General features: G+C 48.0%; 4 protein-coding genes across 4 annotated transcripts; 2 read left to right on the forward strand and 2 right to left on the reverse strand.

The window, feature by feature from the left end:
* Nucleotides 1-3,256: 3,256 nt before the first annotated feature.
* On the forward strand, nt 3,257-5,468 carry TREMEDRAFT_63857 (uncharacterized protein; the record flags this gene model as incomplete). The annotated part of the gene is made up of 7 exons (XM_007006113.1): nt 3,257-3,414; nt 3,547-3,723; nt 3,887-4,295; nt 4,453-4,478; nt 4,585-4,698; nt 4,854-4,929; nt 5,196-5,468. 7 exons carry the CDS (start codon nt 3,257-3,259, stop codon nt 5,466-5,468), a joined length of 1,233 nt encoding a protein of 410 aa, XP_007006175.1.
* Nucleotides 5,469-6,223: 755 nt separating this feature from the next.
* On the reverse strand, nt 6,224-9,344 carry TREMEDRAFT_44967 (uncharacterized protein; the record flags this gene model as incomplete). Its single annotated transcript, XM_007006021.1, has 10 exons — nt 6,224-6,520; nt 6,638-6,849; nt 6,892-7,463; nt 7,510-7,827; nt 7,876-8,033; nt 8,084-8,329; nt 8,383-8,524; nt 8,570-8,784; nt 8,885-8,972; nt 9,019-9,344. 10 exons carry the CDS (start codon nt 9,342-9,344, stop codon nt 6,224-6,226), a joined length of 2,574 nt encoding a protein of 857 aa, XP_007006083.1.
* Nucleotides 9,345-9,652: 308 nt separating this feature from the next.
* On the reverse strand, nt 9,653-10,261 carry TREMEDRAFT_69505 (uncharacterized protein; the record flags this gene model as incomplete). The annotated part of the gene is made up of 1 exon (XM_007006218.1): nt 9,653-10,261. One exon carries the CDS (start codon nt 10,259-10,261, stop codon nt 9,653-9,655), a length of 609 nt encoding a protein of 202 aa, XP_007006280.1.
* Nucleotides 10,262-10,485: 224 nt separating this feature from the next.
* TREMEDRAFT_57409 (uncharacterized protein) lies at nt 10,486-11,284 on the forward strand (the record flags this gene model as incomplete). Its single annotated transcript, XM_007006050.1, has 1 exon — nt 10,486-11,284. A coding segment is annotated over exon 1 (638 nt), but the record flags the coding sequence as incomplete, so codon positions are not given.
* Between the last annotated feature and the right edge of the window lie 113 nt (nt 11,285-11,397).

Here is an 11,397-nt window from a genome sequence, read left to right on the forward strand (position 1 = left end):
CTTCCCGTGGGCTCATTGTTCAACATCGAAAGCTTGAAGTTGACGAGATAGGTGTTCATTGACAAGCTGGAGAGCCAGATGGAAGCGAACGACGAATTGCCGATCCGTGGCAAGGTCAATACGGTGTATGAACGATTGATCAATGCTGTTCTTGGTGGTGTTCAACAGTTGGCCAAGATGGACAGGGCGGACGGGCAAGCTGCCGAGGACAAGGGACAGCTCAATTATCATGTGATCATGATTGGTGGGTTTCTTTCACCAGTTTCCATGCTCTCGCCACTTTTCCTTCCGTCGATCCGATCCGGTCTTGATTCAAGTTGTTCACAGTGTTAGAATCATGCTGAGTTCAAGAAAACATGCATCACTTGGTCGAGGACTTGTCAAATTTGAACATGTCCGTTCTGTCTGTATACACGGAACGAGCCAGGGGACTGTACGAGGAAAACTTGACGGGCTACATCAAACTTCTTCTCCGTCGGGCATTTGCACGAATGATCGTAAGTTTTCTGGTTTCCAAGACGTTCCTTCATTTGCCATCAGACGCCACATTACCGGGTAAGCTACTGATGAAATAGGACTATTTCGATGGCGTGAATAAGCTACTCCAAACCACACCGGCTTCGGAAGTATCTTTACACAACTCGTATTCACGCTCTGCACTCAAGAAGATGCTCAAAGACTATAGCAGCAAGGATGTACGCAAGGCGATCGAGGCGATGAGTAAGCGTGTGGACAAGCATTTTGTCAATGAGGATGACCCGGGTGACACGGGGACGCAGCAGCTCGTGCAGACGGTGTGGCGCGAGGTGACGGGCGAGCTGAAACGTGAAACGGAGAAGGCACAGGGTATCATCAAAACGAGCTATGGTGACAGCGGATTAAGTTTGGAATATGGACCTGCGGATGTTGAAGCTGCTTGCAAACGTGCCAGGGGCTGAGATGAAGTCTCTCTCAATCGATACGAGGAGCGAGGGTGACTCGATGCATCCAATGTTGTACTCGTCCTCCCTGCCTTCTGTCGTCGCGTCGATTCCCAACCTGACTGTCTTTCTTGCGTCATGAGGTGTTAGGTGGCTTGAGGGCGCGTCGATCAGGTGGCAGGTGGCAGGGATGGAATGAGTAATGAGTCATGACAACCCTCCCCGACTTAGGCACCCGTCCACGGCCGTCTTACAGGGTACAAAGCAGACACGGGTCTAGGGTCAGGCGGAGATATGACTAATTGACCGTTCGGTTCTGCGTTCGCCGGCTCGAGAGATTCCACGGCAAATGGGAATTTCTTCGCCGACGTAGGCACGACGTCCACGCCGTACGCCGCCCTCAATTTCATACAGCTGCCGGGTTTTTCCTACGACGGGATAATGAGGGAGGGGGTAAACGATGCGGAGAAGGGGGACACCAAAAAAAAGGACAATGGGAAATTGAATGCTGTGCTCCGGAAGCTTTCATCCTGAAGACTCTGAACCCATGCTTCTCAAGTCTTGAGTAACTAATTTTATCACGATTAACCACACACATCCACTAGGCGTCTGCTGTCAATCACCGTACTCGGTTGCGACGTTTCCGGTCAGCACGGTCAAACATCTCTAATTATCCAACGTTCATTCCAATCTTACTCTCAAAGCAAATCCGTTCATCGGATACCGAGGTGAACGACGGAGATACTATAACTACTACCTCTTACCTTTTAGGTCCTTTACGATTGACTCGACCGAAAAACCGAGCCCGAGTTTCGCCTGTGTTGAAAACTTTCCATTTTGAGACTTTTGACCCAAGTGGTAAAGTTTCCTCAACGACAGCTTGAAACCAATCGTTTTACTCCCTTACCCTTTTTTTCCCCCTTGACCGGTACTCCACCGTGTCACGCCTCTAACCTTCGGTTCCACAAGTGCGGGTCGAAAGCGACATACAACATCAACAAGTTTAGGTCCGGGTAACCGGATCCTTTGGTCGAACAAAGTCTCAAAGGAAGGGGTGTGGGTTAGGTGCGATTTCCATCTGTTTCCCATCAAATTCTGAAATCCGGGGGGCGTCGTCTACGTCGTCGTCACACACGAATCAACGATAACGACGTCAAAAAAGTCAAAGAAGAAAGACAAACCCCTAATTCTTTTCTTCCTTCCTTCCGGCCTTTGGGCACGAGGAGTTTTCAATCCCCCTTATCCATCCAAATTCTTTCAGTACTTCCTTCATAGTCTTTCCAACCTCATCTTTTGTGTACGACATCTCTCAATTACGTTTACTTTTCTTTCCCCACAAGATCCCCCTTCCCCTTCCCTTTCTCTTTATCTTCGTCATCCTCTCGTACTTCTTCCCCACCTCCCTACACCCCCCCCCCCCCAACCTGCCACACTTGAACGTATCGCCAAGACTTCGAAAGAGGTTAACGGGAAAATCTCTTCATCCCACTTCGGACGACCGACCTCCTTCCTGGGGTCCAACGACGGCCGAGTTATCCACAAGGATCTAGGGCTTCCTTTCATTCCTGCCCGTGTTTGCTGAATCCGGTAGCAATTATAATCTCAACGGTAGACTTTGTCTTTTCCCACTCCTCGTACAACTACTTCCGTCCAGATCTACGGAGCCGAAGTGCCTGACGGACGTGAGAGTATACAGGAGAGAAGAGAATAATACAAATTTATCAGAGGGAAAGCGAACAAAGCTGGAAATATTACGGAGAACACTCCGACCTAACTTGTATATCGCCCCTCCCCTCATCTCCTTCCATCCCCCCTCTACCCTCCCTTCTCCTCCTCCCGTGTGAATCAGCCACTTCCTTGCTTCTTTCGCTACCTACTTCTCTCCCACTCGTGTGCAAAATAAACCGTGCGACGAGTACAAAAGAAGTCACCACTTCGGATCGACAAATCTGAGGTGTGTAACACATCTATCTCGACTCAAGCTCCGTTGCTTGCTTCTTTTCTCCTTTAGGAACCTCTCATCCGTGGCGGATGTGTGCATATCGACTCGCCCGGCAACGTCAACCCTACCCTGTGCACACTTTCTCCCTCACCTTGAAATCATATTCCCAGTCCAGACCAAAATACTTTGTATATCTCGCCACAATTCCAATTTCCACCATCATTTCATTCTCAAAATCACGATCAACCTTTTCCCTAACATCATTTTCGTCTCTCAATCCATATCGTTATCAACGCTTCTATTTCTTGGCGCACGCTTCAGACTTTGACGAGGCTAGCTCTGAGGAGCAGCGTTCGAATCAACGAAGACTTTATCGAAATTTAAACGACATTGCATGCTGCCTCCACCCAACCCTTCCCGGCGTAATGCCCCCGCGGCTGCCATATCGATCGGATCGATGGGCTTGGCCAGTCCAGCCCCTCGAACCTCCCCCCGCGAATTTGGAGACCCCGTCTTTGTGGAACGGGGTATGTTCGCTGGCAGGTGGATGAGGTGAGTTTCCACCGTCTCTCTTGATCGTCTATGAATATACATTCCTTTCACATCTTTATACCCGTCTTAACTCCCAATATGCAAAACGGACCAATGCCGATCTCCTGATCGATCTTCGAGCTGACTTTCCAGATTCAGCCTTCACGTCGCCCAGCAACCTATTCTAGGTCGTCGTAAGACCGAAAAGGACCGTCGTCCTCTAGCACATTCCCCTATAGTGCGACTTCGAGTACGAGAATGTCATCGTCTACCTTCGACCTTAGACGACAGAGAGCGGGATCAATGGGAAGAGGAAGAAGTTGATGTGTCGTGAGTCTTTACCTCATCATTTTACCCAACACGGACTAGTTCAGGGTTATCATTCCGGTTCCTGTTTTTCCCCACTCATCGGCCGTGCGCCATCGACCCGGAGCTAGTTTAGTACCATTCTTTTTCAATCAAAAAACGTCTAGCCGTTAACGGGATGACGCAGTTCTCTCGAATCTTCGTATCTGATTTGCTCTGCCGAGCTCCGATCACCGGGCGACGCCCCTTTCGACCCTTCTGGAAGTGCTATGTCGACTCCAATGTCGAGACCCATGTGGGTGGTAGAACATGATGATGGTAGACCGGGTAGTGAGAGTACGAGTTCTGGATCACATGGTATAGGAGGTATAAATACTTCTTATTCTCCCTCTCCTCAAGATCCTTCCAGGACTAGAAGGAGGAGTGATCGTAGTGATGAGTTGTCTGAATCTAGTGAAGAAGATGTCGGAAGGACACATGAAGCCAAGAGATCTAGGTCGGAACCAGGAGGAAGAAACCTTTTTGGTAATTTGCATGTGGCGGGTGTACGTGTGGCAGCTCCAGAAGGAGGTATGGGACTTTGGTTTTTGTTTACTGTGAGTTGGGCGTCGTATCATGATTTTTTCATTCTTGATTCGGTATTATCAAACCCAGAGAAAGATATCTTTAGTACAACTTGCGGGTACTGGTAGAATGAGATTTGATTCACACCTGGTACGCCGGAGTACCTGGACTGGCAGCTGACAGTTTTAGGACCTTTGCGTGCGTTACGAAGGATCGTGCGTATTTTCATCTCATTCTCTATCATCTAATCTTCTTCGTCGATTGTCCATTGGGATTCTTCTTCCCCTCTATCATGGTCAAGGTAAAAGTCTGACTGAACAGCTATCACCTACGTTTCAGATGTTACGACCTCACAGCCATCGGGTCAGAGGATGATCCGAGACCGGAATTGGTAGCTTGTGAGAGTCAAGCATTTACAGTTTACTCTCCACGCAAGTGAGTCTTCGAGCGTGTCATATTCATTTTCACTCCTATCGAACTTTCTCACTTTCTCACTTTCCGACGTTCTGACTCAAACTGGCTGTTCATGTACCGCTTCAGGACATGGTGTGGTGAATCATAACGATCAGATAAGAGTAGCTGACATTTAGTTTTCCTGGTTTACCTAAACCTACTGATTTATCTGAACATTTCGCTAGACAAGGGTTCAAACTTAATACTCGGAAAGTGAGTAATCGTTCATCTTTAATCCTACCATTCCCCGTCCTTCTCCCAAAACCCCAATGTCCATCTCAGCGTACTCCACAGTCTTGTTCTGGCTATCCATCACATTCCTCACCATACATCCAACACATTCCTCATCTTGCATCCATCACATTACTCCCCTTACTTCCACCACATTTCTCACCTCAATTCCATCACTTTCCTCTATAACCTATCCTAAATCTCACACGTCATTTCAAGTGGAATGACCGCAGATTCTGACATTCAAGACCGAACGTACCATTTCAAACCTCCCTTCACCACCCACCGCCAGACCTGACTTACCTACTCTTCCACCTTATCCCGCTCCATCAACTTCATCATCTACCACCCTCGTTCTTTCCCCAGGACCATCAGGAACCTCCGGGGCGTCAGCAACATCAGGAGCTTCAACATCTTCCACAGAAGCAAGTAACGAAAGTTGGACTATTCAAGGTTCAGGTGGTATGTTACCTCCTCGAGGACATGGTTTTGAAGGTTTTTGGGCTAGAAAAGGTCAATGATGTCGGATGGATTTTTTCGTCAATTCCCTTTTCTTTCTATCTCTTCTTTGTCACATTCGTCAATTTTGTCTTTAACATATCGGTCAATCTTTAGTCTTTCGGTCTTTTATCATACTTTTAGTATACGTCCATAATCTTTATCTTGAAATAAGACCGACATAATCGAACCATCCCCAATTCCCAATTCAATTTTCATCTTCTTTGTAGCTCAACAATCCTTCATATGTACCGCCATTCTTTCGTATAACTTATCATCTCGTCCTCTCTCTCTCTCTTCTCTCTCTCTTCCGAGAATCCCTTACGTCCTATACAACGTTTCTCATCATTATCAATTGGATAATGTACTCACGTCGAACTTCGAAAGAAAAAACGAACCACAATACAGAAATACAGTGAAAAGAAAATGAAATGAACGAAAGAAGAGAAAAGAAAAGGAATATCATTGTTGTAGAGCCATTTTGTTTGGGTATCACCATGCATAACGTCGTCAATTTTTTTCAGTGTATAAACTTCCCGACTATCGTATCTTCATACATATACTATACAGTAAGACCATCAGTCGTTGCATATTCACTGACGTCATATGATCGGAAGATGACATACTGAGGTTACATCTCAGGTTTATCATCAAACGGATCGACTGTTGTACAGCAGTCAACAGGATTCTAAAACTGTATGCAATACATCTTCAGATAAAAGTATAGATAAAGAATGAAGTAAGAAGTTCAAACCATCCAATCAATGTTGGGATCCAATCAATGACCTAACCTTCCAAATAAATTCCCAACAACCCCACTACCACCCGCTTGACTAGTATAACTCTCCAAGAAATCCCTCATCATCTTGAATTCCCTTTTATCATCTTCGTCCAATTGTCCTAATTCAGGTATATCCTCTAAATCATCTTCTTCACTATCCTCCCCCGCTCGTCTGAGAGCAGCACGAAGTTCACGATCCATAGCTTCTAATTCACCTTCTGACATGTTATCTATATCATCTTCAGTAGGTAAGGGCATTTGGAATTGAACCGATTTATCTTTATCTTTATCTTTCTTCGTCTTCGTTTTTGAGTTTGTCTTGTCATCTCCCTTATTCTCCATCGTCTTCTTGCCCTTATCTGCAGTAGATGTTTTAGACGGTTCAGCTTTTGTCTGTTGTTTCTCCTTCACTTTCTCCTTCCCCTTGTCGCCCGTGGCTTTACCCTTGACACCATTCCCCGTGGCACGAGCCAACTCCTCTTCCATAGCGTTCATGACCTTATCGAAAGAATCAAGTGTCATATCCATCTCTCTGTTCTCTTTCCCTTTCCCCTTCTCGACGGCAACATTGTTCTCCCTCTTCTCATTGATGATCTTGTTCACCTTTGGAACAGGCACGAAAGCTATCCGTCAGCTGGAGATTGTGAAACAACAGCTCAACTCACCTCCTCTTTCTCGCCGTTCACTCAATATATTCTCCCAGGCATCATCCGTGATTCCCAAGGCCTCTCTTGCAAAAGCTAAAAACTCATCTTGCTCAGCTTCCATATCAACATCTGCTTCATCTCCCTGTAAACCTTGATCCCTCTCTAAATTCCTTATCATCTCATCATCTATATCGTCCCCTAATACCAGATTACCCCTGTCTTCTTCGTCTTCATCTAGAGTCTCTATCTTCGGGGCTGATTCGGCCCATTTCTTCTGAGCGATGATCCATCCTGCGGAACCTTTCACTGGAAGGTCTTCAGAATCGGAATCAGAATCGGACGAATCGACTCCGTCGAATTTATCTTTTGGGAATATCGGTGGACGCATCTTGAGTGGGGTGGCCTTTTTCAACTCCTTTTTGACATCTGAATCGTTCATTGTAACATCGATCTTGGTAGTCGTTTGAGTTTTTGAACCCCATTCATCCGCAGGTAGGTCAGGAACCAACTCGTTGAGTCGTCTCTCCCGTTCTTCAGCGGTTATTTCTTCTTCAGACTCCTCAGACTCCATTTCATCATCGGACAGTTCACTATATCGTCAGCTCTGAAACGTCGACAATAGAACGCAAAGCTGACTCTGCAAATCGTGCCCCTTCTATGTCTCCCTGTCCCCCGACGAAGCTCTCTACTTTATGTGCCAACTCTCGTAGAGCCCGACCATGTTCTTCACCTAACTCAAGCTTTTTTGCCTCTTGCGTATCATCCGTTGATCGTTGCGCTTGACCTGAAGCTCGGAGCATCATGGCGTCCAGTTCATCGGGTGAAACTTCTAACCATGAATCAGAGTCCTCCGGTGTGGCAGGTGAGACCTCGATGTCTGTCAAGGGTATCACAGCGACGGCTTCGATGGCTTGATCCACCAGGTAGGCAAAAGACGGCCGTTGAGCCGAGACACTATCTCGTCAGGTCTTATACACCTTCGCACGATATGGTCACACTTACTCTGCAGCTCGAGCGGCTTTCCATCCATCCTTGGCCTTTCGTTCCCTAGCTTGCCATTGCTCACTACCTCTCAGTTCGGTACCGAAGAACCCAGCTCTTGTCAAATCTTGTAGGTATTTCTCGTAAGCTGGATCCTTGGACAGAGCATCGTCGTCGATCTACAAAGATCAGCTCAGCTTCACGAGATATATGGAAGTATCAAACTAACCGTACCACTCTTCCCCCGTCTTCCACCTTCACGGTACATGATTTCGAACCCCGTCGCTATCTTCACTCCCAAATCCCTCCACTTCATCTCGCCCGCATCAGCACCTTCTCGGGGTGTCCATTCTGGTCCAAAGACCCGAGGAGGGTGGAATTTCTGTCCTTGCAGCTGGGCATAAGCTGCACGAGTCAAGAGTACCGAAGTGAGCACGGATGGGGAAGGTGGGAAATGATTCATCCGAGCTGCAGCCTACACATCAGCCGACGGCCTCATACCCTTGATAGCCGAGTCGATAGACATACGCGTAATTGGGCAGGATCTCGGACGTAGAACCCTTCCACAGCTTTTTGTATCAGATCCGGGGAAGAATGAAGAGCCCTAGCCACGGGAACAGGGAGCCAAGCTTTCGTTCTGTGAAGATGTGTGTCTAGTGCTTGTGGATATCTATCCGTCAATATGGAAAATCTCATAGTCCGGATATGACCTCACCCTTTGATACGTTCCCAGACAGCTTCTTCTACTCCATCCCCAGCAAAATACCTTCCAGTTCTCACTGCTTGTATAGCATCTTCCTCGTTTATCCATGCGTCTGTATCAAATCGAGGTCCATCGGCATCTTCATCCAAGACCTGTTTGGGACGAGACGTTCCGGAAGAGCGTACATTGAGAGGTAGAAGGTGTAAATGTCCATTGTAAAGCCATAACTATTTGGTCAGTGATCGATATCGCATGCTCGTCTGTCTGGGGCATGTGACAAGCAGGGACTTCGTGTTCTAAGAATGAGGAAAAGAACGAAATGCTTACTCTGTTGTGGGCATTCTCCGGCGTGACCCATCCAGGTAGCGCATGAGCAGCCTCAATCAATAAGAATTCTCCATCAGTATCTCTCACACTATCTGTGAGCTTCCTGTCGGGCCCGGCACATTGCGACAGCTCACCTGATGACTAAATCAGACCACTTCTTACTAATCTCTCTCAAGAGCCAGACGACAAGCCATTCGTCATCTATCGCATCACCTACTCGCATAGTCCCTTCTATCTTGCTTGGAGTGGAGTCAGATACCTTGAGCTCCCAGGCATCTTTGTTCCACAACCAAGGAGTGGTGAGAAGAGAGGTGACGTGTTGGGTGATGAGAAGAGCGAGTGCGGTGGGGGATTCGGAGGATGATGAAGGCAAGTGGAGTACATAGTGCAGGGTATCCTCAGAGATGGATGGGAGGGGGAAGGAGCGGCTTTCATGGGATAGTGAAGGGAAGGATGACATGATGGGTGGTATATAGTGGGAAGAGGAGAGAGGATGAACTTTTTCGAGTGGCAACGTCAGAAGCGACAGGGGCCCCACCCATATCATCCCTCTTTATCCCGTGTTACAAGCATATGTCAAACAAGTGACGAGCAGTATGACAGTCAGAGAGTATGTGCGATGCAATGCATATAGTGATGGCAAGCATAGTTGTGTGATGGTAGCAACATGCTAGGAGCCATCGAAGAGGCTCACACCGACTGAACGGGATCACTGAACCAAGTGAAATTTGGATGCACCTATACGTACGTATCAGCTCTACCTCCATTTCACATACCCCATACGAACTCGCTCACCCTAGCCAAGACCTTGCCAGTGATTATACCGACCGGTACTGGTCCATACATCCTCGAATCCGTCGAGTTACTGATATTATCCCCTTGTAGCCATACATGTCCTTTTGGTATTTTCACCCATTGACCCTCTCCTTTTCTCCGACTTCTCAGCGGTCTTCCCTCAGAGTCAACATCGCGTAATATCACCCTTCCATTTCCTAACTCATCATCCTCCTCCGCCATCCATATACTTTCCCTACCTCTACGCGGCTCGACTTCTATGATATCCCCCTGTATCCCTATCACACGCTTGCACACCGTCTCGTTGGGCTTCATGGGGTTGATAGATACTACCAGATCACCTCGTCGTGGACCTCGTGCTGAAGAAGAAGAGGAAGAGCGGAATACGGATCGATAAGGTAGAGGAGAGATGAGTACCCAATCACCGTCATGAGACAAGGTGGGGAGCATGGAGAAACCCCCACAAGGCCGGATGGAGGCGATGTCGGTGGTGAAGAGATGATAAACTGCGACTATCTGAACTGTGCGTATCAAAGTGGGAAGAGGGATACGAAGGAGACGAGGTAGTCTTGTGAATGACATTGAGCAGTGTCAGGAGTATAGCAGTACATACCCTCCTATGATACACCCGCGCAATAAGTTGCTTACAGTAGGTTTTATGGTTGAAGGGGAGGTGAAACGGCGGCGATGTCCGATATGATGCGGGGTGAAGCGGGGTAACGACAGAACGTACTGGCAACGGACAACATGTCCGACGAATTCCTCGTCATCAAACTGTCCTTTGTAAGCATACTCCTTGACCCTCCACACACCACACTCCCATCTATTCATAACAATCTTGACTTTGCATCTTGTCATCTTGTATCGCCACTTGTCCCACGAAACCTTATAATACCCGTATGTCCCTCAATTGTCTCACAGCACATCATCACTCATCCATAGCCGTGACCAAACCTTCGATCAACATGTCCACTCCACCCATTCGATCTCACACAGAAGCTTCAGCGTCTATACCCACCATGGACATTGTCGATCAAGCCGTCGATACTTCAGTTTCCCCGTCAGCCTCCTCTTCAGCCCCAACACCCTCACCAAACACACATCAAACCTCCTCGTCTGTTCAGGCTACCAGGGGCACCGATGATGGAGGTGTTTCACCTGTAGATGGGGTCCGTATGACCGACCATACCCCTGGGACAGACCCCAACACTCCTGTCTCTCCTTCAGATACAGCTCGCCACTCTTCCAACGAGCCCGCAGCCCAGACCGAGCACACTGTACCGCCTCCAAGTACCGATTCTCACAGACCTCCACCACCCTTTGTCCCACCCATCTTTTTTCTCCCAGATGGAACCGTCATCTTCAACCATCTTCCTCACCCGTCCGATTTCTTCCATGCTCCTCGTACCGACCCCACTCCACCTGGAAACGTCCCCTCGGACACCTCTGAAGCTCCACATAATGCTCAACCACATATCACCCTACCTCCTCCGGTATTCCACTTCTTCGGTCCTATGCCACCTGCGGAGCCTGAACCTGATCCGGAAAAGGCTGCCGAGTTATTACGCTCCCTTCCTACCGTCGGCAAGGGACTGTTGCGTAGGGTGAACAAGATCCTCGCTGCGGATCAAATGGAGGAAGACCGAGATGAGCGTGGTTGGAAATGCGGCGTCTGTCTTGAGGGCGTAGAAGATAAGCAGGAACCGACAGAAGCCAAG

The sequence above is a fragment of the Tremella mesenterica genome, assembly GCF_000271645.1.
Source record: "Tremella mesenterica DSM 1558 unplaced genomic scaffold TREMEscaffold_9, whole genome shotgun sequence".
NCBI lineage: Eukaryota > Fungi > Basidiomycota > Tremellomycetes > Tremellales > Tremellaceae > Tremella > Tremella mesenterica.